Source organism: Aethalodelphis obliquidens, unplaced genomic scaffold, assembly GCF_003676395.1.
Source record: "Aethalodelphis obliquidens isolate GAN/ISIS:26980383/991018 unplaced genomic scaffold, ASM367639v1 scaffold2, whole genome shotgun sequence".
Lineage (NCBI taxonomy): Eukaryota > Metazoa > Chordata > Mammalia > Artiodactyla > Delphinidae > Aethalodelphis > Aethalodelphis obliquidens.
Genome location: NW_020837946.1, coordinates 18,112,818 through 18,140,031, shown reverse-complemented (window position 1 = coordinate 18,140,031; position 27,214 = coordinate 18,112,818). Strand labels below are relative to the sequence as shown.

At 59.1% G+C, this 27,214-nt stretch overlaps 1 protein-coding gene and 1 long non-coding RNA gene across 4 annotated transcripts in view; one reads left to right on the top strand and one right to left on the bottom strand.

Moving 5' to 3' along the window:
- Positions 1-13,604, bottom strand: part of LOC113627667 (uncharacterized) — a 19,918-nt gene extending 6,314 nt beyond the window's left edge. The window contains exons 1-3 of one of the 3 annotated variants that reach the window (XR_003435648.1): positions 12,618-13,604; positions 10,974-11,102; positions 9,121-9,344 (exon numbers count right to left, since the gene is read on the bottom strand). This is a non-coding gene — a long non-coding RNA (uncharacterized LOC113627667). The other 2 variants (XR_003435649.1, XR_003435644.1) reach the window with 2 other exon arrangements.
- On the top strand, positions 2,674-27,214 carry ASIC4 (acid sensing ion channel subunit family member 4). The gene is given in 12 exon segments (XM_027120507.1): positions 2,674-4,848; positions 4,851-5,156; positions 5,159-5,782; positions 21,360-21,504; positions 21,591-21,718; positions 21,909-22,071; positions 22,585-22,641; positions 24,535-24,688; positions 25,894-25,985; positions 26,062-26,141; positions 26,471-26,575; positions 26,771-27,214. Coding segments are annotated over 12 exon segments (2,007 nt in total). The 5' UTR covers positions 2,674-4,797; the 3' UTR covers positions 26,873-27,214.

Here is a 27,214-nt window from a genome sequence, read left to right as displayed (position 1 = left end):
TTGAGCCTGGGGAAGCCAGTCCCCCGCTCCATGCCCATGCCCCTTCCCACAAAGAAACCCCCTCTGAAGCACTGGTCCTTGCCACCCTGGACGTGATGGGGTCTCCATCCCAGGGCGGACTGGCTGGGCACCCTGGAGTGTGGTCAAGGTCCCCGTGACACTCTGTGTTCCACTGGCCGCCTCAAGGAGGTGCTGTACGTCCAAGTTCTAGCCAGAGGTCGGCTCCCAGGGCCGGGCCCTGGCACTCCAGTCCCCAACAACCTGCAGCACCGTCCACTCAGCAACGCACCCCTCTGCTTAGCTTTGCTACCCCAAAAGGCGCAGGGTATGGGGCCTCCGTCGGTGGCGGAAAAGTCCCCCCTCCTCAGCAGGGGTGATCAGGAGTCCCTTCTCCCCGCCTCCACCATCCCGCTTCCCAGGCGATGACCACCTCTGGCCTCTGATTAAATCCTGCCCCTTGGCAGCCCTCGTTTCTCCGCGCTCATCTCCTTGGCCCCGGTGTCTTGCCCTCAACCCTCTCCTCCTGCCTGCCCCCACCCCCGTGTCCCACGCCTCGTCCCCGCCCCTGCCCCTCAGAGCTTTAATCCCTGCTGCTGCTGTGCCGCCTTATCTGCTCTCAGCAGCTTTCCCTGCTGCAAAGCCCTCTCCCCCTCCTTCTCGGGATCTTCTTCCCCCCTCCTTCCCCGGTTCTCTCTTCTCTCTGACCAGCACCCCCTGGCCTGTCTCTGCCTCTCAGGCCCCCCATGATGACTCCTGGCTGACGCCAGATCTGCACCCCAGTGCCCTTTGCTCTCTCTCCAGCCTCAGCCCCGAGGTTGCAGCTGCCCACCCAGTCCCACACTGATCTCCTTCCGCCTCAACCCTCCCCCGCAGGCCCCACAGACTTGGTCAGTTTCTGACCAGCCAAGATTTTCCATCTTTCTTCCTTCCCTGCCCTCCATCTCCTGGCCCCCTCCCCCGGTTCTTCCAGCAGCCCCTCAATCTTGGACACGGTCCCCTTCAATCCCAGTAACCCACGGCCTCGGCTTGGGTTGTTGGTGCCTGCCACAGGAGAGGGCTCAGGGCTGGGCAGGGCTGGGCTGGTCCTTGGACAGGGTAGGGTGTGCAGAGTGCTGGTGGGCAGTGGGGGCAGGGCCTGGTGGCGGGACGCTAACCCTCTTCAGTTGCCTCAGATCACGTCCGGGCCTCCCCACCCCCTTCGCTGGAACTCTCATTAACCGCTTCTCCTGCCTCGTCCGCAGCATAAATAACCCAGATAAATCAGCCGCCGTCCGCCCCCCGCCCCTCGGCCCCCGCACAGCCCGTTTGTCACCGCTGCTCGCTCACCAGCCAGGCCTGGCCCAGTCCCGGCCTCCGCACCCCCCCATCCGTGTCCCTTCCCGCCCACGTCTGTCCCACGCTGGCTCATGCCTTGGTCCGCAGCAGAGCCAGGCCTGGGACAGGTGTCTGATCTGGGCAAGGTGGCAAGGGGTGTACTCTGCGAGCAGGGGGAGACTGGGCCCTCCCCCTAGAATGCTATCTAGGAGTTTGGGGGTCATGTCATTTAGGAGTGGGGCCACCCAGGCTGGGAGTCTAAGGCCCACAAATGGGGGAAAGGGGCAAATGCAGCTCAGCTTGCGGGTCCCTGCTGGGAAGAGGGAACCCCAGAGCTCGGGGTGCGGGATGCGCCTTGGAGCCCCGCAAGCAGGATCCTGGGATGTCTCCAGGTCTACCTTTTGGAGCATTTTGCCCAAAGAAAAACCTCCGTGCCCCCTACCAGGTGCTCTGAGTCAGAACCCTCCTGCCCTCCCTACCTCTCTGCCCCCCATTCCCGTGCCCTGCCTGGGCAGGCTGTACAGATGGTACTCTAATCTCTGCCTCTCAGTCCATCCACCGTTCTCTCTGTTAGGAAGCCTAGTTCAGCCCCTGGGGGGTGGGTGGAGAACTGGACTGCGAACAAATCTGGGGAATGGGGACAACTGGTGGGCAGAGGATGTCTGGCTGAGGCTTCACATCCTGACCCTGCACTCCACACTCCCCCCCGCCCCCCCCAACCTGCACCCACATTCCCACCCCCAGAGTCCTTGGCAGCCCCTCCCCCTTTGCTCACACCCAGCTTGGGTCCTGGCTAGCCACACTTGGCCCTGATGCTCACTGCAGGGGGCAGCTGGTCCCCTGGGAGTGGGTGGGGGAAGCAGGGAAGGGATGGGGGAGCTTGGGCGCAGGGCTGGGCGTGGGGGTGGGGAAGAAACTGGGCTGGGCCCCAGGGACCAGCTGGGCAATGAGCCGGGGAAGCAGCCGGGAGGCTAAATGAGGGAGATTATCACCCAACTGCAGCCGGGCAGAGAGGGAGGCAGGCAGGGAAGGGGGGGGGGGAGGGAGGGGAGAAAGGACGGGGGCCAGAGGGGAAAGGGGTGTAAGGGGACAGGGTGGGTGATAGAAGAGGCTGGAGGAGTAGGGGGAAAAGGCCAAGGGATGGGCTGAAAGGACATGGTGGGGGCTCCCACTGAGCACAACCATATTCCTGGGGCCTGGGAGACTGGAGGATGAGGGCTTGGGGACAATTGAAGACAGCTCACTGTAGGGCAGCGGGGGGTGGGGGGCGGAAATGCAGCTAACTGCTGCTCCACTTCCCGCTGGCCTAGAACTCCCCTCACCATCCTGCCCCTGCCCCACCCCCCAGCACCGGCTTACCACCCAACTTCATTCCTTCTAGAGGTTGAAGGCTCCCCGACATGCCCTCAGGAGAAAAGAGGGCATGCTTCGGGCTTGTGACGGAGGCCAGTATGTTGGGGAGAAAGACCCTGTGATCTCATTGGATGGCAGGACAATTTAGTGACACACACTGAGTCCTGGGCGGCAACCAGTGCTGGGGAGAGCTTGGGGGGCAGTTCCCCGCTTTCCTGGCAGAGCCCCAGACTGAAGTAACCTTAAAAAAGCAATTAAATCACCTTTAAAAAAAAAAAAAAAAACCCAGTAAAGAAAAATCAATACCAGGAGAAAGGGGAAGAGAGAGGCTGGGGACGATAAGGAGGTGGGGGAGGAGGTGCTGGAAGGGTCTGGTAGTCTAGCAGGGAGGGGTGAGCGTGGGAGGGGGCTGCCCCTGGGCAGCGGGCAGAGATGGGGACAGTCTGTCATCGCTTGGGGGCTCCGGGTGCCAACCCCTTTCCCCTCTGGGATGCTGCCAGATGCAGCCCCTGAGACCCCAGGGGTCTCAGCTCCCCAGCTTGGGGGGGACGGCTGGTGGGGAGGCCCAGCCAAGGGGCCGCTGGAGACAAACCCCAACAGGGTGCCCCAAAGGGCCAGGGTTGGTGGGCGGCTGTGTGTGGGTGGGCTCCGTGCTGGGGTGACCAGTGATGGATGGGGCCTGACCCGGCCTTGCAACCAAGGTGAGCAGAGTGGTTCCCTGCTCCCCAGGGGAGCCATCCCTGGGCCCCTTTCCCAGGCTAGGCGCAGGGGCTGCGACCGGCAGGGCAGGCCCGCCGCAGGGGAGAGGTGGCCACTGGGCAGCGGGGGGACCTCGGACTCTAATCCCCAGCAGCTGCTGTTTCCCTCAGATCGATTCCCTTCTCACTTTTTTTTTTCAGCTGCCGGTTCCGCGGCTCGGATCGATGGAGCTGCCTCCCCCACCCCTCTGAGCTTCCTCTCCCTGCTGCTCATTAGTGCCCCGATTAATCAGCCCCCCACCTTTCCTCTAGGGGATGAGTACTTCCTGTCCCATGAGGGCTCTCGCTCTCACACGGGCACCCACCCCCAGAGCACAAGCTACTCACGGTGACCACCCCCACCCTGGGGGCACCCAGGCATCACCTCCTCTCCGCCGGCCACCAGGGGCCCCATCCCCGCCTGTGATAGCAGCCCGCATGCCTGCTTCCCCTCCGCCAGGCGGCAGCCACCCCAGGGCTCCCCTGCCCCTCTGACAGGCGCCCCCGTATCTGTTTCCCTAGGACTGCGTTCCTTCCCATTCAAGCGCAGCACCTCTCTGCTCCCTCCAGCACCCCCATGTGGGCTCTTCCTGACCTCCGTTCCACACCCTCTCAGCACATCACACCTCCTCTGCTCCCTGGCCTGTCCACCCAACACGCGCCCCCACCCCCCGGCCTGGCAAGGGATTTGGGAAACATTTGGCGAAGCAAAGCGGCCACAGATGTGCAAGTCAGCCAGGGTGCCCTCTGTCCCAGACACATGAGACACTGAGTTTCGGGGGTGGAGGTGAAGTCGGGGAGAGGGCGGCCAGCATCCCAGAGGGGGCGGCCAGCATCCCAGAGGGGGCAGGGGTATGGTGGGTGTTAAGTCGGGAACAAAGCTGCAGGGAAGCCACGAATCTTGGTGGAACCACCATTGTCCCCTTGTCTGTCTCGCCTGCCCTTCTCTGCTCTGCCCTCCCCTCCCCTCCCTCATTCAAACAAGTGGCTCTCCCAAGGAGTTTCTGGAAGCCGCCGTGAGTGGGGTAGTGGAGTCAGGTGGTGGCTGGGTGGCTGCAGTCAGGAGTCAGGGAGGCCAGGAGGTCGGGGATGGAGTCGGCTGGCCCTTCCTGGGGTGCGGTCCAGAAAAGTGGCAGAATGAGCGAAGGACTCCGGGTGCAGCCCTCCTCCCCGGGTGGCCTGGGAGTGGGGCCATGCGGGGACCCCACGAATGGCTAGGGTGTAGCAAGAGTTTGGGGCTATCCCGACGAGGTCTCAGGCAGCAGGGACGGGCGATCCCTGTCCCGGGCTGGGGGCTGCCCCCTCCCCTGGCCTGGCTCCTGCCGCCCGTGCCGCCGGTGAAACGCTGTTGACATGTCCTGAATTATTAAGCACGGGGTGGGCTCCGGAGCACATGCTGAGCGGAGCGGCTGGGGCTGCGCGGCGTGGCGGAGCAGCGCTCGCTCCCTCGCTCCCTCGCTCGCTCGCTCGCTCGCAGGGACACACGCAGGGGCTGACAGCTGTGCCGGTGCTGATAAGGGAAGCCACAAGGAGACGATCGAGGAGAGAGACAAGCGGCGGCAGAGGCGGCAGCGGCAGCGGCAGCGGCAGCGGCAGCGCCAGGGCTGCGGAGTCGCCGGGAGTGGGAGTGACTCCCCCACCTCAGGCCCCCACCCTGTCCCCGTCCTCTTACCGTTTGCCCTGAGTTTAGAAGAGCAGCCGCTGCCCCCGCAGCCACTCCGGAGGGCACCGGGGGCTGCTGGCCAGGGAGGGACAGGGGCAGGTAGGCTCCAACCAGTCCCAGCAGCTGGGCACAGATGCCGATCGAGATTGTGTGCAAAATCAAATTTGCAGAGGAGGATGCGAAACCCAAGGAGAAGGAGGCAGGGGATGAGCAGAGCCTCCTGGGGGCCGCGCGGGGGGCATCAGCCCCCCGGGACCTGGCCACCTTTGCCAGCACCAGCACTCTGCACGGGCTGGGCCGGGCCTGTGGCCCAGGCCCCCATGGACTGCGCAGAACCCTGTGGGCACTGGCCCTACTCACCTCGCTGGCTGCCTTCCTGTACCAGGCGGCCGGCCTCGCCCGGGGCTACCTGACCCGGCCTCACCTGGTGGTAATGGACCCGGCTGCCCCAGCCCCAGTGGCGGGCTTCCCGGCCGTCACCCTCTGCAACATCAACCGTTTCCGGCATTCGGCACTCAGCGACGCCGACATCTTCCACCTGGCCAACCTGACCGGGCTGCCCCCCAAAGACCGGGACGGGCACCGTGCCGCTGGTCTGCGCTACCCGGAGCCCGACATGGTAGACATCCTCAACCGCACTGGCCACCAGCTCGCGGATATGCTCAAGAGCTGCAACTTCAGCGGGCACCACTGCTCCGCCAGCAACTTCTCCGTGGTGAGTCCTGCCAGCCGGCCCGCCCAGCCTGGGGTGGCCAGAGGCTGGCGGTGGGGGAGGGAGTGGTGCGCAGGGCATCCTCATCAGGGCTTCCCCTCCTGCCGCCGCCAGAGGCTGGCCTCGTGTCGCCCCCATGCCCGGTGTTGCCCTCGGGCTCCCCAGCATGGAGCAGTGGACGCTCGTGGGGGCTTACCGTGCTGCTGCTGCCACTCTCTTCGGGCTCTGCCGCCGCTGCAGAGCCTAGGTCTGGGGGCCAAGGGTCCTGGAGTGGGCCCGGGGGCCCAGAAGCTGGTCAGCTTGCAGGGGAGGGATGCACCATGCTACAGCCGGACCAAGTGACCCCCACTTTTCTCTTGCTCTCCTTTTCTCCTGTGGCCACTGGATTCTTCTCCCCACCCAAAAGGGCGATGGGGAGAGGGTGTTCTGGGGGCTCCAGCAAAGGGGGGACTCAGGGCTGCCTCTGGGGGAGCTGGCCCGGCAGGCAGGCTGGACAGAGCCGATCTTCGCGTACACTGGGTGCCAGTGTCTCTCACACACACCCCCTTTCACTGACTCGCTCACACATCCCTCTTTCACGCTGCCCCTCCAGCTTCTCCCGCTTTGCAGGCCCTCCCTCTGTTTCCTGGTTCTTGCCCGGCTCTGGCTCTTACACTGAGGGTCACTCATTCACTCTTAGGTGCATGGCTCACCCTCACTGCTGCCCAGCGCGCGCGCACACACACACACACACACACCCCTACCGCATGGGGACATAGTTTCCTGCACACTCTCTCACACAGTGTCCCTGTCACTACACTCACGTGCACACCTGCACACCCACGCACCCAGAGAGCTGCTCATCCCCGTGCCCACATCCCAGCTCTTACTAAGCTGCTGAGGACAGGGTCACACCGTGGATGCTGTCCCCTCTTGTGACACCCCCACCTGCCTCAGCCCCTGCTCCCCGTCTCTCACATATGTGCAAACACACACACACACTCTCACGAGGAGTGGAGTGGAGTGTTGGCTTGGGCTACCCTCCCATGCACACCTCCCACAATCGGGTGTGTGAGGTGTGTGTGAAGTGTGTCTTGTATGCTGTCTGTCTGTCTGTCGGTGCTCCGTTCACCCATAGTCACAGGCTGTCTATTATTCCTGGTGCTTGAGTTGCTGTCCCCAGTCCACAGTTTACCCCCGGCATTGTGTACGTGTGGTGTGTGTGGGGTGTGTTTTCATTCTTGTGACCACCGCCCAGCGCGTGTGCAAATACATGGCATCGACGTGGTGCCCATCCAGCCCAGCCTCCAGCTCCAGCCCCAGATGGGGACCTTTTCCTTCTCATGGCCCGGTGCCCGCACGCGGGCTCTCATTCACTCACTGCCTCAGTAGCACCAGGAAACATGCTCCACCCGTGTTCCTGCCCCCACCATGCCTGCAGCCTCGGGGTCCTCCTGCCATTGGATGGCGGGAGTTGCGTAGAAATGGAGGAAGGGACGAGAAGGAGGATGTGCTGGGAGAGGAACCGGGGCGGGGAGGGGATGGCGGGGGCCTGTTGTCCAGCTGCACGCCCCTTCTTCCAGGAAAAATTCAACGCTCTCAAAGCGATTGTCCCTAAGGAGCAGTGTGTGAATGTGGCCTTTCGGGTCCGTGGGGCTCCTCTGTGAGACATCGTCACTCCTGAGTTTTGGGGGTGGGGACAGAGCCCGTGTCAGCAGGTGCTGTTGGGGCAGAAATCAATGGGGCCTTTGTGTCCCTGAGTGGGAGTTTGTGTCCCAGGCCCCGGTGAGGGGTGGAAGGGCAAGAGGAAGAGTAATGAAGCCTCAGGGGGAGGGGAGGGAAGGAAGAGATAGAGGGGCAAGGAAGCAAGGTGAGGGAGGCGGGGGGGTAGCTGCCTGGCCTCCAGGAAAGGAGGAGGTGCCTGGAGGATATGGGAACAGGGAGCCCCCGGATTAAAGCTGGCGAGTCCCTGTGGATCTGGGGATGGCCAGGCAGAGGTGAGGGTGGACATCCCACAGGCCCTTTCGTACCCTGAGGATGGAGAGAAAAGGACAGAAGTTTGTGGGTCTCTGCTCTGGGGCTGCAGCAGGACAATGAGGGGCAGAGGAGCAAAGCAAGCACGGGGGGCCAGGGATTCCCCTTGGATCCACCTGTCCCCCCACTCAGCCTAGTCCCCATGCCCTTCTGCCCAAACCCCACCCCCCATGTGCTGAGTGTAACTCTCCCTTGGACCTGGCATTCCAAGGCTGAGTCTGCTGCCAGTTTACAAGGGTCTGGGATTATGGTTGGGATGGGATGATCCACGGTAACGGGGAAGATGGGGGTGTATTGTGTGGGCAAGACTGGAGAAGGGGTATGGAGACAAAGACATCAGGGGTCTCTGATGAGGACATGAGGTCCACAGTAGACTCCGTGGTGAGAATATGGAGCCCGTGATGGGGATGTGGGATCGATGGAGGGGTGATGGGTGCAGGAATCAGTGGTGGGAACCTGCCAGGGCACGTGTGCTGAGATGGTCAGAGACAACAACGCGCTTTGGGGAAGGTATGTGTTTTCTGTTGCTTTCCCCATTTCCTCCTTCCCACTCCCCACTCTGCTGTGACCTTTCTTCCGGAATCCAAGTTAATAAATGTCACATTTTCCAGCCTATTTTTACTCCGGGTAAAATGCCCTCCCCCAGTCCCCTCAGCTGCCGCTCTTGCTTCTGTTACCACTGCAGTCGCTCTCACCCCCACGCTCCCTAATATCCCCTCACTGATTCCCAATCAGTCCCTCAATCAACACGGAGTTCTGAGCACCTACTGTGTGCCAGGCTCGCTGCCAGGTGCTGTGGTGGAGAACAAAGAAGGGGAGCCCTGGTCCCCAGTCCCTGTCCTCAAGCAGCCTCCAGTCTTGTGGTGGAGCTGGGATGGGGACACTTAAAAAGCTTTACCAATGGAGGAGTTAACCAGCCATGCAAGCAGTGTCAGGAGGTGCCGGGATTAATTGCCAAACGAGGTTACATGGATAGTAAGAGCCTGGGTTCAGAGAGAGGGGCCATTCTGGGCTGAAGAGGGCTGGGAAGGCTTAACGGATGAAGCAGCCTGGGCGAGGTTTGGAGAGGAGGGGAGGGGAGAGAGGCGAGAGAGAGGAGCGATGCTTCCACCTCTCCACCCATATGCCCCTCCACCCAGCTCACCCCATCTCTTCTCTTTGCCGCCCCCCTCCTCACCCAGTCTCATACCAACCCACTCCCACCTCCACCACCACTTATATGTTCTCTCTTCCTCCTCAATTCCTACCGCCGTCCGCTCCCCCAGCCCAGCGCGCCAAGCCCCATCTATACTTTCCCCCCTGCGGCTGCTCTCAGCCTGCCCACTTACTAGAAGGCAGAAATCACTCTTTCTTCCTAGGCTTCGTCTCTTCAGCTGTAAAATGTGGCTCTAAATTCCAGCGTCTCCTCTCAGCTGGGGACTGTACGGTGGAGTGGTCAAGTGTGTGGGTTCGGGAGCCAGACGGTCTGGACTCAAACCTTGGCTGGGTGGCCTTGGAGAAGTTAGCTTCTGTGAGCCTCAGTTTCTGTATTAGTGATATAGAATATTAGAACCTAAAAAAATTCGGGTGGTTGTGAGGATTAAAAGAGGTGGCTGTAAAGGGCATAGCACACTGCCTGGCACACACACCACGTGCACTCAGAGTGTCAGCTGTTAGAAATGCCACCACCCCAACTCCTGGCTCTCTTTAACCTGACTGTTCCCAGCACTACCTGCTGTTTTCCAACCTACGTGCTGGCATCTTCGCTAGTCTCCATCACCTAGCCTTCCTCCTCTCTTGACCCTCAAGCCTCCGCCCCCCACCCTATTATAGCATCCCTATGCTTCCCAACCCTCCCCAGGTCTCAGGCACGCGTGTGCATGTGTAGTAGTGCATACACTTGAGATCCGTGCTGTCCCACAGAACACTCTGTGATGACGGAAATGTCCTGCATCTGCGCTGTCCAGCGTGGTCATCACTAGCCACACAGGCCAGTGAGCATCTGCAGTGTGATTAGTGTGACAGAGAGAATGAAGGTTCTATTCAAACAGCGGGGTGTGGCCAGTGGCTGCCATATCAGACAGTGCTGCTCTAGGTGGTCCTGGGGACGTGGTTCAGGCTGCCAGGTTGGTCAGGGCTAGGCTTTCCAACGGGCATCAAAGGATATAAAGTGATGGTGGTGGGCTGTGATCAGAAGTCCGGCCATCTCCTCTCCGGGCTGAGGTCCCCGGTTGAGCTGAGGATGGGGCCTGTGTCTGGGGACATCGAGGTGTCTGGAAACACCACCGAACAGATACACCTTTCTTCCCAGGTGCAGGACATGACCTTGGTCTTTTCCATTCTATTGTCTGGAAAATCGAGGCATGGGGAAGGCAGAGAATCCACGAGGAGGCAAGGGGAGGGCCAGCCCCTCTCTGTGGGGTCCTCCGGGGTCCAGGCAGCCCCCGGAGGTGCAGGTGACCAGAGACCTGTGGGCACTTCCCTGTTTCTATCCCCTCTCGGGCTGTCAGCCTTCCCTCCCCGCCTCCCAACCCTCCTTCCCCACACGCTGGTGACTGCCGTGACTATTAATCACTCGCCCTGTTCTCTTCCTCTCTGCTAATCAGGCACAATTAGACAAGGCCTCTTCCAGCTGGGCAGTCCTCCTCCCTGCCCCCTTCCCTCCTCTCCCAGCCCCACCCCAGCTCAGTCGGGACGGCTCTGAGGCAGAGGGAGCTGCGTGCCAGCCCTCCCTCACTCTCTGGCTCCCCCAGCCCACAATTCCAGGCTCCTCCGCCATCCCCGGCCTTCTATCCAAGCTTCCTCCTGAGCCCGCCCCTTCCCTGGTGTGGTCAGGCCGGTACTGACAGTCTCTGCACCCACTCCTTGATTGTGGGAGGGGCTACTCCACAGACGTCCCAACTCCAGGCCTCCGCCACTGGCGCCGAGGGCCTGAGGGCTGCCCCTTGCCCCCGCGACTCCGGAAGGGAGAGGATTCCCACTGCGGCCTCTCATCTACCGGATGAGCTTACCTCGGACCCTCACTCCCAGCCCAGCCCTCCGTGCCCTCCGGCTCCACCTTCTCCTGAGGCGTGAACCTGGAGAACGTTTAGTTCAACATCTAGTTCAGGGGTGGTCCTGCCTTCGGGAGCCAGGCAGATCAGGTCTGAGAAGGCACACAGTAGGGAAGGGTGGGGTATGAGGGGAAGTGAAGGTCACTTACCCTTGAAGGGAGCAGCTGTTTCTCAGCCCCAGCTAACTGTTGCCCTGTGGTCAGGGATGCCCGGTGTTAGGGGGTCTTCCAATTTGTCCAGAGAAGCCCCGAGTCTTGATTATTTTAATTAAAAATTTCCTGAGTAAAAAAAACATTCAGAGGTCTAGCTACAACTCCGACTGCAGGACCCAGCGTGCCTGCCCTCCCCACCGCCTGCCCCACTGCTGGCTGCTGCCCCTCAGGCCCTCCTGGAGGGGGCGCTCTCAGCCTGGCCGCCTCCCATTGGCCGGTGGAGTTGCTGGAGGGGGATTTGAGCCCAGCAACCAGCGGCAGGGACTGTGACTGTTACGCGGGGCTGGCCTGCAAGGGCAACGGGGAATGCCAGGAGGGACGTGCCCCACCTGGCCCTGCTCTGCAGCCCCGTGGCCTCTTCATTAATCAGGCATCAGCCCCGAGCTGGGCTCATTATCAGCTCAGCTTCTCGTGGCACTGCCGGAAGATGCTGATTAGCCTTTGAAGAAATGGCCCCCGCGTTTCCCTCTTGTCCTCCCTCTTTCTGCCCGTGCTTCTTCCTGGACACCCACCCCGGCCCTTCTGCTTCTCGGGAGGAATCTGCTCCCTCTCGCGGCTGGTGGCAGGCCTGTCTCTGCCAAGCCCAGGCCAGGGACAGAAAGGACCAGGACCAGGGGGCAGGGAGGCAGGAGCGCCCCAAGGAGTACTCGGAGTGCAGAGTTTCGGGACTACTCAGGCTGAGGTCACTGGGCGGAGGAGGGGGAGTGAATGCGGGGTGGAGACTCAGGGTGGCGGGAAGAGATGGACAGCCTCCCTGGAGGAGGGAATGAGAGGGCAGCCTCAGGCTGTTATCAGTGTTTCCCTGTCCTTCTCCTGGCAATGCCACCTCCTTGGAGCAGCTGGGCAGAGGGGGTGGGGATAGCCAGAACCGTGGACAGGAGGCCTGAGGGTTTGGGGTTTTTGTTTTTTTGTAAATCCTGGTGGAGGTTTAGGGTCTTGGAGCCATCCCACATGAATGGCGGGTGGGAAGGCAGGAGGAGGACAGAGACCCCGTGGGTGGAGATAAGAGGCTTCAGAGTGCTGTGTGTTTTCCAGAAGAGGGAGGGGGTATCTGCAATTCTTCCCCGGCGCTCAGGCCCCGAGGAGGCCGGGGTTGGCAGCGCTGAAAATCCCACCCCCCCCCCCCCCCCGCAAATGTTCACCATGCCCTTGGGACACCCATTTTCAGTCAGAGCGGGAACAGTTCCAGAAAGACAGGCACAGGCAGCAGCAAGAGAGTTCAGAGAGGAGCCACGGGATGATTAAGGGGAAATGGAGGATTGATTTAGGAGGAAAGATTAAAGGAGCTAAATCCGTGGCGCTTGGCTCAGCGGTGACTAAGCGTGGACAGGATAATAGCTTTACAAATGTGTGAAAGGTGTAAATACCAAAGGGGGGGAGGGGAGGCGGCTCGGCGGGCCAGGAGAGCGGGGCTAGGGGCTGAGGAGGCCCCCGGAAGGGCTGGGGGCCCTTGGGCGACTGCCCGGTAGGGCTGGCTCCTCTCTAGTAGGGGTGCAGGGGGAGCAAACGGGGTGTCGGGGAGCCCCGGGTTCCAAGCTGGGGTTCCATTTCGGGGCCGCAGCTTCGCCGGCCTGTGCTGACCTCCACGTCCCACTCCCGCCCCGCTGAGGATCTGAGGCCGCGGGTTCAAATCCCATCCGAGTCCCTCTGCGTCCCTCGGCACCGGGCCTTTCCCTCTGCATCCATCCGCTGGGGCCCGGGCCGCCGCCCCGCCGTGCCGGCTCGCGCCCCTCGCTCCTCCCCGGCCGCGGAGCGCGGCGGGAGGCGGTGTCTCCCTCCGCGGTGGAAGCCTTTGGCGCGGCTGTGTGCGGAGGTCACTTTGCCGAGGAGCCGGGAGCCGGAGGAATGCAAATGAGGCAAACCCCGGGAGGAGAATGGAGGAGCCCGGAGGAGACCGGAGGGAGGGCGCCCGGGCGCCGCGATGGATGCCTGCCCCGCGGGAGGGAGGAGGGGGGCGGCGAGGAGCACGAGGCGGTGGGTGCGGCCTTCTGGGTGCGGCTGGGCCCAGCCTGGAGGCTCGGGCGCACTCACCCACCTCCTCCATCTCCTCCACCTCCTGGGTCTCGGTTCCTGAACTCCCTCCTGGACACGGATGCGATCCACTGTGTAGGCAGGCTCTTAACGAATAACTTTGCATCGAGGGCTGGAACGTCAGGGAAGGACTTCGTTACAAATTAAAAATATTCCCGTCTGCAAAACTGACTTTCTAGGGTTTAAGGCCTATGCGGTCGCTACCTGGGAACAGGTTTGGCTGTTTACCTGCGTCCTGGAGACCCCGCTCTCTCCTCTCCAGTGGAGACGCGGCGCTCCCTGAGATCACCGTGTTCTTCCACGGCCCCAAGGGCTCCGGGCTCCCAGCTCCAGCTCGGCCTCAGCCTGGCCTCAGCCTGGAGTCGTACGGCCTTGACTGTCTCCTACTTCTCCACTACTGCCCACGCGTTTACATTTGCTCAAACGTCGTGCCCATTTCCTCCTAGACTCACAAGCACTTCTACCTTGGAGAAGAAGTCGCCTTGAAGAGCACCTGGGTGGCTGGGGGCTGGGGGGATGCTGCGTTGACCCTGAGGGGGAGGGCAGGCGCACTAGGGCCGGGGTGGGGTGGGGTGGGTGGTATTCTCCCTGTGTCTGACTGTGGTGTGATCGGATGCCCTTCCTGGGTGGATGAGTGCGCTTGCTCTGGGAAGCTTTATACTCTCCAACCCAAGTCGAATTCCCGTTCCACTCTCAGGGGACTGGGATTGGTCTCCCTATCACACCACCTATCCCAGCAGTAGGGATTTGCCTGTCCCTGGGATTGTTGGTTTTGTGTGCTTTGTTCACTGTATAGCCGCTGTATACCTGGCTCCCAGCCTAGGTGCTCAATAAACACTTTTGGAATGAATGAATGCCTTTGGGGCCAGATAGCCAGCTCCCTCAGGGCAGAGACCAGTGATTTTGTTCTCCGAATCATCCCCAGTAGCAGGCATAGTACCTGGCGTATTGTACAGGCTCAAGGAACGGTGTTGGACAAGTAAGTGTGATGTGAACACTCACCATTTCTTTTTTTCTTTTTTAAATAAATTTATTCATTTATTTATTTATTTTTGGCTGCATCGGGTCTTCGTTGCTGCACGTGGGCTTTCTCTAGTTGCGGCAAGCGGGGGCTACTCTTTGTTGCGGTGTGCGGGCCTCTCAATGCAGTGGCTTCTCTTGTTGCGGAGCATGGGCTCTAGGCGCGCGGGCTCAGTAGTTGTGGCATGCAGGCTCAGTAGTTGTGGTGCACGGGCTTAGTTGCTCCACGGCATGTGGGATCTTCCTGGACCAGAGCTCAAACCCGTGTCCCCCGCACTGGCAGGTGGATTCCCAACCACTGCGCCACCAGGGAAGTCCCCACCCACCATTTCTTAAGCACCTCCTATTCACTGGGGCTGTGCCAGGTATGTTTCAGCACGCAGTGGCTGTTAGCGCAGAGTCCAGTGCCAGATCACCTGGTCCCCTCCTCTGCCACGTCATGTGACTCTGGCCAGCTCCTTACCCTCTCTGGACTTCCACTGTCTTGTCTGTAAAATGGAGATGTTTAGAAACCTCCAATAGAGGGTTTTTGTGAGAATCAAGGAGTTAATTGATATAAAAGGCTTAGGACTATGCTTGACACAGAGTAAGCACTGAATAAATGTTAACTGTGGCTATTATCTGTGTACATTATCTCTTTCCTCATAACACCTCTGACATGCCTATTATTATTCCTGTTGTACAGATGAAAAGTGGCGGGTCAGAGAGGTTAAATGACTGAACCCGAATCCCACAGACAGTAAGGGCAGGGCTGCAGGCCTGTGCCCTCCTCTGATAGGACAGCCAGATCTCAGACCCTGGGGGGTTTGCTCTGACAGAATTCCATCCTCTCCCACAATTGCTGAGAGGGCCTTTACCAAGGTGCATGATGCCGTGTGAGAATGGGCCCAGTGGGGAGCCGAGATCAAATGGCCGCACCGTCTTGGCAAGAAGATTCCCTAAATGGGCTCCCCTGCTTTCTTGAGCACCTTGCACACATCCCTCTGGACTTATCTCTGATCTTCACTACTAACCTTAGGAGGAGGAATTACCATTCCCCCTTTTACTGATAAGTAAACTGAGGCTCAGAGAGGTTAAATCGCCACCCACGGTTGTTTGTCCAAGGCTGGGGGCAGAGCCAGGACTTGAACCCTATTCTGTCAGCTCCAAAATGTGCACCCATTTTTCCATGTTATGAAGCTTAGGTGGATCCTTTTCCAGCACCAGATTCAATGGTCGATCTCTGCCCCAGTTTGGGCCTTACTGGTCTCCACAACACTCTTATTACTAATGTTGAGGCCTCATGTATACGATGTTACCTTGCAAATACCTTTCACCTACTTCATTTCTTTTGAGACTTATAACAAACCTGTGAAATAAGTCGAGCAGGAATTTCTATCCCCACTTGACGGATGAGGAAACTGAGGACCAAAGAAGTAAAAAAATCACTTTACTAACCAAGATTACACAGCTGTCACTGGTGGAGCCAGAGCTGGGATCAGGGTCTACTGACCCCCAGGGGGGTGATGGAGGTTAGTGGAGAATGCTGGGGCCCAGTGGGGGGTGGGGGACTGGGCTCAGGTTCTGAACGTGCCCTCTTTTTTCTGTATGTCTTTGGATATGTCCCTTGCCATCTCTAGGCTTCCAATTTGGCCTTTGTACAGTGAGGGTTTGGACTGAGTTACCTCCCGGTTCTGACCAGCGCAGACACCTTAGGCATTCTGAGTTGGTACTATCTTCCCTGGCGAGGACAGAGGAGGAGAAGGCTTGGTACCTGGGTGCTTGGGCCACCCCTGAGTGAAGCTGGGGCCCCAGGACCATCTGAATTGGGATGCCGGCCACAGTCCAGGGCAGATGAAGAGGTACCCACTTCCACTGGCCCACTCTGGACCCCAGGGCACTGCAGGATTAAGGGGAGTTCGCTCCAGGGGCCTAAGTGAGAGGCATGGGGCCGGACCACATCAGGAGAGGGCTGATGGAATTTGGAGGGATAAAGCAGCCATGGAAAAGAGGGCTGGGGGGAGGTGCCAAGGCCTCGGCAGAGGCAGGGTGCCCAGAAGGCGCTGGAGATAAAGCCCAGGCTGCAGATTAGCGCTGGGATTAGCCCAGCCTGGCTGTTCCTGGCTGCTTCTTATCTCCTGGCGGCCCGGCGGAGGAGCCCTCTCCCCCACCGCTCTGAGCCCTGGCCCTGCTAATTGCCTGTTAACCCTGTGGGCTCCTTGACTGCAGGGAGGATGAGGGGTTGGGGAGGGGTGGGTAAGAATGCGAGGAAACGGGAGCTGTGGACAGATGGAACTCAAGGGACTGAGAGAGAAGCCACTGCTCAGAGGAGCAAGCTCTGGACTGATCTCTCCGACCCTGATCATCGTCTAGGGCAGACCTGGAGGGGAGGAAAGGGCGCCTGGGGAGGGGTTCCTGGCTTGGGGAGGTGGCTTCAGGCCCAGGGAAAAGTCAAGAGGAGGAATACAAGAGTCAGTGACTGGACACCTAGACTGGAGAATAGAGAGAAAAGGAAACAGTATAGAGATGCAGCGGGCAAAAGAACAGAGAGGCTGGGGGGCAGCCAGGCCAATGGGAGAAAGACGAGGCCAGGGGGACGGACAGGCTGACAGAGGGCAAGGGACAGAGACACAGACCAGATGGATAACTGATCAGATGCTGAGGACAGACAGGCCAGGAGGATGGAGAAAGACCTGAGAGAGAGACAGATCAGGCGACCGAGGCTAGGGAGATGGACAGACCCAGGGCAGGGTCCAGGCCAACACTAAAGGGGAGGTGGTCCGAGAGGGACAGGCAGAGGGCTGGCAGGAAGGAAGCTGGTCCACGGGTCTGCCTGCAGCATGGACACAGACCTATCTAGAACCCGTCCAGCCTAGGTCTGGAGGGCTTCAGCCCAGGGCCAGGGGGATGGACCTAGGAGTGAAGGCAGAGAGCAAGGGAGGGCCGAGAAGAGGGAGAGCCAGACGGAAGAAGAAGGTGGGCTCTGAGATGGGGACAGGGCCCAGAGGCTGAGGCTGGTGGTGGTGGGGATCTGGAAATAGCCCCTTGGCCCATCAGGGCACATCCTAGCCCAGGAGCTGCCCCTTTCCGTGGCTGGACTCTGGACCCTCAACTCCTGTCCACACACCCTCCTCTGGGGCCATTCAGGAGAGAGCAGTGGACAGCCAGTGGGACCCTGTGGCAGAGCGGCCGTGCCGTCTCCATGGAAGAAGATGTGGGCTGTGCTGCTACCAGAGTTCTGCCACTTAGGAGCTGGTGGTTCCACCCGCTGCTGCCTGCCTGGCCCAGGGACCGTCTCCAGGGCAATGCTCTGCTCTGCTCTGCCCCACAGTCGGGCCTGACCCGGGCTGTGCAGGTGTCCTGGCCCTGCCAGTCTGGCCTGTCTACTCCCTGCAGACCATTGTCCATCAGCAGACCCAGAGTCCTTCCACCCATCTCCCTTTGTCACCCCCACTCTACACAGTCGCCTCAAGGGCAGGCGTACCAGGTAGCCACCACCATCTGAAGCCATTGGAGCCAAAGCCTTCCCAGTTGGCTCTGCCCTGTACAGGGAGAGTTTCAGTGTCAGGTAGCCCGTGTCTGTGTCTATGTGGTGGAGGTATCGAGCAGGGAGGCTGCCCCAGCCCCACCCAGGTTCAGGAGGCTACCAGACTCATTCATTCACTGAACACCTACCAGGTGTTTTATAAGCACTAACTCTGCTTTGGCATCAGGCTCAGTTCTGCTCGAATCTCTGCTGTCATTTACTTGCTGTGTGCCCTTAGCCAAGTCATTTTCCCTCTCTGAGCTTCCTCAACATGAAATGGGGGCTACAATGCTTACCTCATGTGGTTTTCTTGGAGGCTCAAAGGAGAAACTAGATCAAAAGTACAGGACCCAGTACAAAGTGGGAATGTTTGATAATGTCCACTTTGCATTCCTTCCCTCGACCTCACTCCTCCTTCTGCAAATTGCACTGGGCTCTGGGGATACCAAGATGATGAAACGGGGCTCCCAGCCTCAGGGAGTCCATGGTCCCATGGGAGAGACCATGACAGTGCCCAGCGGTCAGGGTCAGCCGCTGCACACCGGGGGGCGCGAGTGAGCAGCTCACTACTGGGATTCCCCCATGCAGCCCATGCCTTGTTTAGCCTCCCAACTGGAGCACACACTGAAAAACGGCTGCAGCAGCAAGAGCTGATTCCAGCATCTTCTTGGCCCAAAATAGGAAGGGGATGAGTGCTTTGAGATTTGGGACAAATACTTACATATTCCCCCCATCTGCCTTTCCCCCACCACTGAGGACACAGAGATCTTGCCCTCAGCCCTCTTCAGGGCTCTCCTCCCTCCAGTGGCATGTAAAAGCACAGGTCTAGAGTCAGCCTGTCTCGCTGGACTCTTGCCCCTTCGACTAGGGCCTTTCTACTCACGGTGCGGTCTGCAGACCAGCAGGTTGTTAGAAATGCAGAATCTCAGTCTTGCTGCCCAACACACGTTTACTGAATCAGAATCTGCATTTTAGCAAGATCCCCAGGTGCTTTGGGTGCACATTAAAGTTTGAGAAGCACTGATCTTGGAGACCTTGGCAAATCAGCCAACCTCTCGGAGTCTCAGTTTCCTCATCTGTAGGATGTAGGATCATTGTGAGATTCGATCGGAAAGAACATATTAAGCATTTAGTGCAGTGCCTGGGGCAGAGCAGATGCTCTGGGACTGTCAGTGATGCCTACTCCTGCCCCCAGATGGACACACAACAGGGAGCTGCGGCAGGGGTGATACAGACAACGTCAAGGAGTGGAACCCAGAAGGTGGCGAGGGTGCAGAAGGAGGGGGGAGGGACAGGTGAGGAATTGAATTGAGAGGCAGCAGATATGGAGAAGAGATTAAGGAAGGTATAGAGGAGTGGAGTGCAAGGGAAGGAGGGATGGAGGAAAAGGGGTCGAGCGTTGAGACTCCAGTCTTATTTCAGCTGGATGGGGTTGAAGCAGGAGCCGGGGCTTGGGGTGCTGTAAGCTTGGGTTGGGGGAGTTGCCAGCAATGGATTGTGGGAACACCTTGGGTCTTGCATCTCAATGAGTTCCACCTCTCCCCCTAAGCTGTGTGACCTTGGGCAAGTCACATCACCTCTCTGAGCTCTGGTTTCCTCATCTGTATTAATCAGGCTAATTAAACCTACCTGATACCAGAGTGGCTGAGGAGATGAAATGGGGTGGCAGATGCTGCCATGTTTTGTAAACTGTGCAGTTCTTGTTATTTGCGCGCTTTTGTTTTGGGAATCTGAGGCAGGGTGTTTGGGTGATAGAACTGTCTTGAGAGGGGAGAATCAGCAGGGCAATTAAACTAGGGGGATGGGGATGGGAGACAACCCTGCCTCACAACGAGGGCACCCCCAGGCCCCCAGTTCTTAGAACTCCTCGCTCCTACTGCCCTCCACCCAGCCCTCTCCCTTCCACAGCCTCCCTCTGGAGCCAGGCATTTAGGAGTCTTTTCCCTTACACTGCCTCATGCCTTTTCTCCCAGCTTTCACCAGAGTGAAAATGTTCCCAGGGACAGAGGCCGGGGGGAGAGAGAGAGATTGAGTGCGCTGACCTCCTTACCCCCAGGGAAGGTACCACCTGTGATGGGTTTGACCCGGGGGCTGGTCTCTGTGGGGTGAGCCTGGCAGGGGGGAACTCCCATCTGCCTCTCCCTCAACTTCCTCCCGACCCCAGCTGCTCGCAACTCCCATCGGTAGCTCTGTCCCCGCCAGAGCCTCGGCTTCCATCTCCGGGGCTGCAGCGCCATCTGGTGTTCACATGGGAGGACTCTCTGCAGAGGAAAAGCGAGATTGGCTGCTTCTGCGCCGGCGGAACCGCGTATTAAAGTATTCCTTGTGCCCCGCCCTGGAACAGGTGCTGGACTCATTGCCCCTGTGCAGCATGAATTCTAGTGGGGGGAAGATGAGCAATGAACACGGAGGCAAACAGATAAGCAAGATCATCTCAGGTCTTGATGAGGACTTTGAGCAAACCAACAAATGCTTTTGATGAGGGGAGGCTGACACTGGGAACGTGTGTGTGCTATAGGAGTGTGCATCTGAAGAAGGGACACTTAACCTCAGGCTTAGAAGATGAGCAGCTAGCCATGCCAACTGGGGGCAGGGGAGCATTCCAGGAGAGGGAACTGCGTGAACAAAGGCCTGGGCAGGGAACTCGCTCCGAAAGTTTGAATTTGTCTCAGAGATCTGGGAGTGGAAAGGCAGGAGACAGAGGCAAAGGTTACCTCATGTGGAGACTTTCAGGCAAGGGAAGGAATTTGGCTTTATGCTCTGGGATATGGGAAGCCATTGGTGGACTTCAAGTTGGCAAGTGGCTTGATTGGATCTCCTCAGTTTAGAATGAACACTCTGGCTACTGTGTAGTGAATGGCTTTGGAGAGAGAGGCAAAGACCGATGAAGGGCACCAGTTAGGAGCCTGCCGCCGTGGCCGGGGGGGAGATGATGGTGAAAGGGGAACATGAGATGGAAGGAGAGTAGATGGATTCTAAATAGATATTGCCTGGGACAGCAGCTGCATTGTATGCCTGGTCACCCCTGTCCCATATCCCAGCAACCAACCTACAGGGAGAGGGAGAGTTCAGGGATTCTGACTTGAGAAACTAGGTAGGTAGTGGGGCCCTTTACTCATAAGAGGAGAATGGGTCGGGGACAGGATTTGGGAAGACATCAAGAGTTCTGGTAATTTTTAAAATTTTATTTATTTATTTATTTTGGCTGCGTTGGGTCTTCGTTGCTGCACGTGGGCTTTCTCTAATGGCAGTGAGCGGGGGCTACTGTTCGTTGCGGTGCGCGGGCTTCTTATTGCGGTGGCTTCTCTTGTTGCGGAGCACGGTCTCTAGGCACGCGGGCTTCAGTAGTTGTGGCACGCAGGCTCAGCAGTTGTGGCTCGCGGGCTCTAGAGCACAGGCTCAGTAGCCGTGGTCCATGGGCTTAGTTGCTCCGCAGCGTGTGGGATCTTCCCGAACCAGGGCTCGAATCTGTGTCCACTGCATTGGCAGGCGGATTCTTAACCACTGCGCCACCAGGGAAGTCCAAGAGTTCTACTATTGATATGTTAAGCTGGAGGTGCCTTTTAATCATCTAAGAGAGGATGTCAGTAGAAATGATGGAGCTCAAGGGAGGCTGGGCTGTCGGTTGGTTGCTGGGATATGGGACAGGGGTGACCAGGCAGGTCTGGTGGCCGTCACAGGGGACAGGGAACCCTAAGCCTAAGGCATTGTCTTTCATCTCCCCCTTCCACACCCCCGCCCCTCCCGCTCCTGTCTCTTATTCCCAGGTCTATACTCGCTATGGGAAGTGTTATACCTTCAACGCGGATCCACAGAGCTCACTGGCCAGCCGGGTGGGGGGCATGGGCAGTGGCCTGGAGATCATGCTGGACATCCAGCAGGAGGAGTACCTGCCCATCTGGAGAGAGACAAGTACGCAGGCGGGAAAGGGACAGGGGCTCCGGCCTGGGTCCTCTGCCTAGGGTGGGTTTCCAAAGGTGCCCATCTCTACTGTGCAGACGAGACGTCGTTTGAGGCAGGCATCCGAGTGCAAATCCACAGCCAGGAGGAGCCACCCTACATCCACCAGCTGGGCTTCGGCGTGTCCCCAGGTTTCCAGACCTTTGTGTCCTGCCAGGAACAGCGGGTGAGCACCTCCAGCTGGGTCCTGGGTCAGGCACAGGGCCGGGCCTTTGGGCTCAGAGGGGATGCTGACCAGATCTGCCCCCCAGAAGCTCACATCCCACCAGCCCTCACATGGACTTTACTGGGGCTGTGGGCGCCGGAGGGCCGGGTGGGACGTCTGTGCGTGACCCCGTCATGCCCCACCTCTGCAGCTGACCTATCTGCCCCAGCCCTGGGGCAACTGCCGAGCGGAGAGTGCGCTCAGGGAGCCTGAGCTTCAAGGCTACTCAGCCTACAGTGTGTCTGCCTGCCGGCTGCGCTGTGAAAAGGAGGCCGTGCTTCAGCGCTGCCACTGCCGGATGGTGCACATGCCAGGTGGGCACCCCACCCCCTGCCAGCTCTCTGTCACCCTGCCAGGCTCCAGAACCTCCAAGGGCAGAACACTGCTCATGTGCAGGGGGGCAGGTGCACGTGTATGACAACATGTGTGCATGTCTCTGCCCACGTGAGTGTACATGGTATGTGTTCGGGATTTTATGCATGTTTTCACGTATGCATATGGGATGCACACGTGCATGTCTGTGTGCCTGTTAATATGTATTTATGCGTACATGTACTTGTGCATATCTGTACTTTTGTACTTGAGGTTGTGTGCATGTGCTTGAACACGTGCATGCAAATCCATGTGCATATGTGTGTGTGTGCAAGCACGCATGGATTTACGTGCATATGTGCATGCGTACATCTCCATGCTTCTATGCACAGGCATGTATAAATTCATGTGCACACATTTATGTGTGTGCATGCATGTATGTGCCCACATTTGGGAATATGGGGGGGAGAGTGGATGGAACTATAGACTCCAGGAATAATCTTCTCTCCTTTCAGGCAATGAGACCATCTGCCCGCCAAATATCTACATCGAGTGTGCTGACCACACACTGGGTCCGTGCTGCCTTCTCCCCTCCCCACCTCTCCGGCCCCCTCCTCCTCTTCGTCTCTCTGTGCACCCTGGTCCTCACTGCCTTGCCTCCCCTCCTCCCAGTCTCTTCCTGGGTGTTTTTTTTCCTGGGGGTTGAGCCTTATCCCGTACCTCCAGGGGTCTGAGGACCTTTGCAGTTGTGGTAGAGAGAGCAGGGTGGGGGGTTGCAGAGAACCAGAACTGAGAGTGAAGGGCGGGGCTTCTCATCTTGCTTCAGCCAATGAGCTTGCCTCTCTGGGAAAGTGAAATGTCTTCTCCCTTGGTATGAGAAAAGATGTATTGCTGGCTACCAGTGTGGGTAAGGCAACCCCATCTGTCCATAGGTCTCGCCTGATCCACACTTCATTCATTCATTCATTTATTCATTCTACAGGTGTTTGCAGCCTGCACTGGGGCCAGAGGTAAAAGTGGGAACAAGAGCTCTGCTCTTGTAGCGCTTACCGCCTGGCGGGGCTGTGGACGGGCATCACAGCACCGCGTGTTAGTCCTTGTGTAGGGGAACCTCAGCGATCCTACAGGGCCCCAGCAAGGGCATGCAGCCTCACCTGGGCAGGCAGGGAGGATTCCCAGAGGGAGTGACATATGAGCTGAGACTGGAAGGATGTGGAAGAGTCAGCCAGGTGAAAAGGGGGGACGTGTTCTAGGCAGTGGGAACAGCTCGTGCTAAAGACCTGTGGCCAGAGAGAGCGTGTGTGTCTGGAGCCCAGAAAGGTCAGTGTGGCTGGAGGTCAGAGAACAAAGGAGGGCTTGGAAAGAGCGGGGGAGGCTCTGGGAAGCCAACAATGGCTTAAGGCAAGGCAAGAATGTCTTCTGATTTTAGGAAGGGGACCCTGATTAGATGTGAGGATGGATAAGCGGGGAGGAAGACTAGGAACAGGGTGACCGGTCAGGAGAGCTCGGCGGTAATCCAGACACTGGGGCCACGGGGGCGGCTTTGAGGTGCTGCGGCAGTAGAATCACACCTTCTCTGTCCCACACACCAACTGCATCTGCCAAAGGGGTGATTGAAGCGTGTTTAATGAAGGAACAGATGTAAGTGGGGATAAGGGAACCACAAGGGGTGGTGAGACTCCACAGAACTAAGGAGCCTTTCTTGCCCCCGCGCCTTAAGGGGCAAAGGAAGGGGTTGCTACTGGCACCCAGAGAGGGACCTGTGGCTGTCTGAGATGGACAGGAGCCGGGAGCCGGGACCACAAGTGAGGAAGCCTGGCATCTCTCCCCTCCTTGCCCTGTGATCCTGACGGGGCCTCCCATTGGCCAAACCCAACCCAAAGCCATAGGACAGGGAGTCTAGGTGATGCATTTGGCAGAGATTGGCATCCTGGGACAGAGCAAGGTGGGGAGAGTGGAGAGTGGATCTGTGGGGGCGAACATACTGAGCATAATAACCCTGCCCATTTGTCCTTCTGTCCGTCCATCCATCCATCCATGTATCCACTCATCCATCCACCCATCCGTAGGCATATGTGAACACATGCATACATCCCATTCATCCCAGCATCCTCTCCAAGCCCCTCATGTGTCTGAGGCCTCATGTGGTTAATTAGCTCTGGTGGGTGGCCCGTGCCCTCCCTCTGAGCCAGGAGGACCTCTCTGTCCCAGGGGGCTGGGCAGCAGAGGGATGAGCCTATAGGAGTGTGCTGGGGGTTCTGCCTCCGCCCACTTTCTTGGATGGTCTGAAGCTGGTCCAGGAAGGGACTCCCAGCCAGTCTCCCCCAGGCAGTGCCAGTGCTGGCCAGACCGGGCCCTCAGTTTGGGTGTGCCTGCCTCAGGACAGCCCCTAAGCTTCCTCCCTGCAGCTGGTGTGCCTCTGGGCCATCCCACCCCGCACAGCAGCTGGCGCCTCTGTGTTGCAGATTCCTTGGGTGGGGGCTCCGAAGGCCCATGTTTCTGCCCTACCCCCTGCAACCTGACCCGCTACGGGAAAGAAATCTCCATGGTCAAGATCCCCAACAGGGGCTCAGCCCGGTACCTGGCAAGAAAATACAAGCGCAATGAGACCTACATACGGTATGTATGTGTGTGTGTGCGTGCGTGTGTGCGTTTGTGAGTGTGTGTCTGTGTGTGGTGGAGGCCACCCTCAACAGGCCTGGTGCATGGTGGAGGCTGGGAGTGGGCTGCATCTTTGTTAATAATGAGTCTCCTGCCAGGAATGCCTTTCACGATCTTTTTCTTCTAGGTAACCCCTACCCATCCTCCAAGTCACATCCTGTGTCTCCACCTCCAGGGGAGCCCTTCTTAGCCCAAACACCTTTCATCTGCACCCCCACAGCACCCTGTACATACTTCTGTCGTTGCATTTACCCACTGTTTTGTGTTTGCATGTCTTTTGCACATCTGTTTGTGCGTCTTTCTCCCCCAGCAACCTGGAGCCGTTAAATGCATGTCCAGTGAATGCTGTGCAGAGGGAGAGGAACTGGAAGGGATGGGGGAGGAGCCAGGTGGCCCACAGGAGGGGTCCCACTGAGCCTTGGGCCTGGTACCCTGCAGCCAATCTACCAATGCTGAGCATCCTCTGAGTGCCAAGCCCAGCGCTGGCTCCTATGGGGACAGAGATGATTATAACACAGAACTCATGCCACAGTTTGCGGATGGGGCCGTGTTTGAAGGTGTGGGACTGATTCTTAGGCCCCAGGAGAGATGAATGTGCATAGGGGAAGTAGAGGAGGCATGAGCTGGGCCTCTGAGCACACCGGGTTTGGGTCCGTGAGAAGAGGAGAGAGGGGAGGCATCCCAGTTAGAGATCTATGGGCTGATGTCAAGACCAGCCTGAGCAGCAGGGAGGCTGTGTGGAAAGAAGCAGATAAAAAAGCGGTTTGGATAAGAAGGTACAGTGCAGCTGATCATGGGCAGTCTTGAAGGTCTGGAAGAGGAATTCTGGAGTAGACTGTCAAGCAATAGGGAGGCACTGAAGGTTCTAGAGAGGTATGGGGATGGGTCAAAGTGAAAACTATTTGCTGCTTTAGAGAAGGCGGGGTTGGGGCGGGGAGCGGGAATCTTGCCGGCCCAGGAGTTTTGTTTTATTCTCCCAGGCCCTTTGCTAGCCCTCAAAAGATGAAGCTGACAGGCATCTGGGCCTGTCTCGCCTCACAGCTTTTGGGAGCTTCTTGGCACAGGGGGGCCTCAGATCCGGATCTGCTGGGCCTGGGATGTCCCGCCAGCCGTCTCCTCAGGAAGACGGCCCCTTAAGGATACCCTGCTTCCTGTCTCTACAGGGAGAACTTCCTGGTCCTAGATGTCTTTTTTGAAGCCCTGACATCCGAGGCCATGGAGCAGCGAGCAGCCTACGGCCTGTCAGCCCTGCTGGGTGAGCCCCAGCCCCGATTCCACGGGGGTAGACCGGACCCGCCTGCCCCCTCTGACCCTGCTCTCATGCTCCCCAGGGGACCTCGGGGGACAGATGGGCTTATTCATCGGAGCCAGTGTGCTCACGCTGCTGGAGATCCTAGACTACATCTATGAGGCAAGGGATGGGGCCCTGGTGGGGGCCACCCAGATGGGGAGGGGCAGGTAGGAGGAGGGGCTGGGGGGAAAGCAGAGGGGCAGTGCAGGCTTCCTGGTGGAGCTGGACTGCCGGAGGTCAAGCTCAGGGTCATTTACCAGCGTCCCCTGACTGGTGGGAAGGCCCGAGCGTGCTGAGGAGTCAGGAGAGGGGGATGGGTGAGGAGGACTGGGGCGTCCTAGGGGGGGTTTGCTGGGCCAGCAAGTCCTGAGGTGGGCCTGGTGGGGCCCATCCTTCTCCTCTAGCGAGTTTCCTGAGCCCACTGCTATCCCCCCACCCCGAACCCCCAGGTGTCCTGGGACCGACTGAGGCGGGCGTGGCGTCGTCCCAAGACCCCCCTCCGGACCGCCACTGGGGGCATCTCCACTTTGGGGCTTCAGGAGCTGAAGGAGCAGGTGAGGGTGAGCGCTGTATACAGCCAGCGTCCTCTCCCAGGACTGAATCCCCCCATAACTTCTGAACTAGCCTGCGGGAGGGGGTTCCTGGGCTCCCCTGAGGCCTCTGCCCCAGGGGACAGGGTAAGGCTGGCTGTGTGAGGCCTGGGGGTACCACGTGAGCTCTCCCTGTCCCACCCGCTCTTCGCCTCGCAGAGTACCTGCCCAAGCCAGGGCCGCGCTGAAGGCGCAGGCACCAGCGGCCTGCTCCCAAACCACCACCCCCCGGGAGGCCTCTTTGAAGACTTCGCTTGCTAGGATGGTTCTGCGTCCAAAAGGACCCAGGAGTCTGGGACTCCAGCCCAGATCCCCACCGTAGCCTCCCGCTCTTAGGACCGAAGTCTTGGGGGCAGCCCAAAGCTGAGGGGAAGAGGGCGGTGCTCACTGGGAGGGTGGGGACTCGGTCCCTGCTCTCACCCACCCTAGTGCCAGCTGCTTTGCACAAGGGTCCCTCTTGTCCACACCCTCCACCCCCAGGCTAGTGCCCAGGGAGGGCTGGGGACCAGGCCATGGGCCCCAGTGGAGGGGAGGAGAAAGGGAGGTGGAAAAAGGGGCCCACCCCAGAGGGGGTGGAACCCTCTGTACATTTGTATATATTTA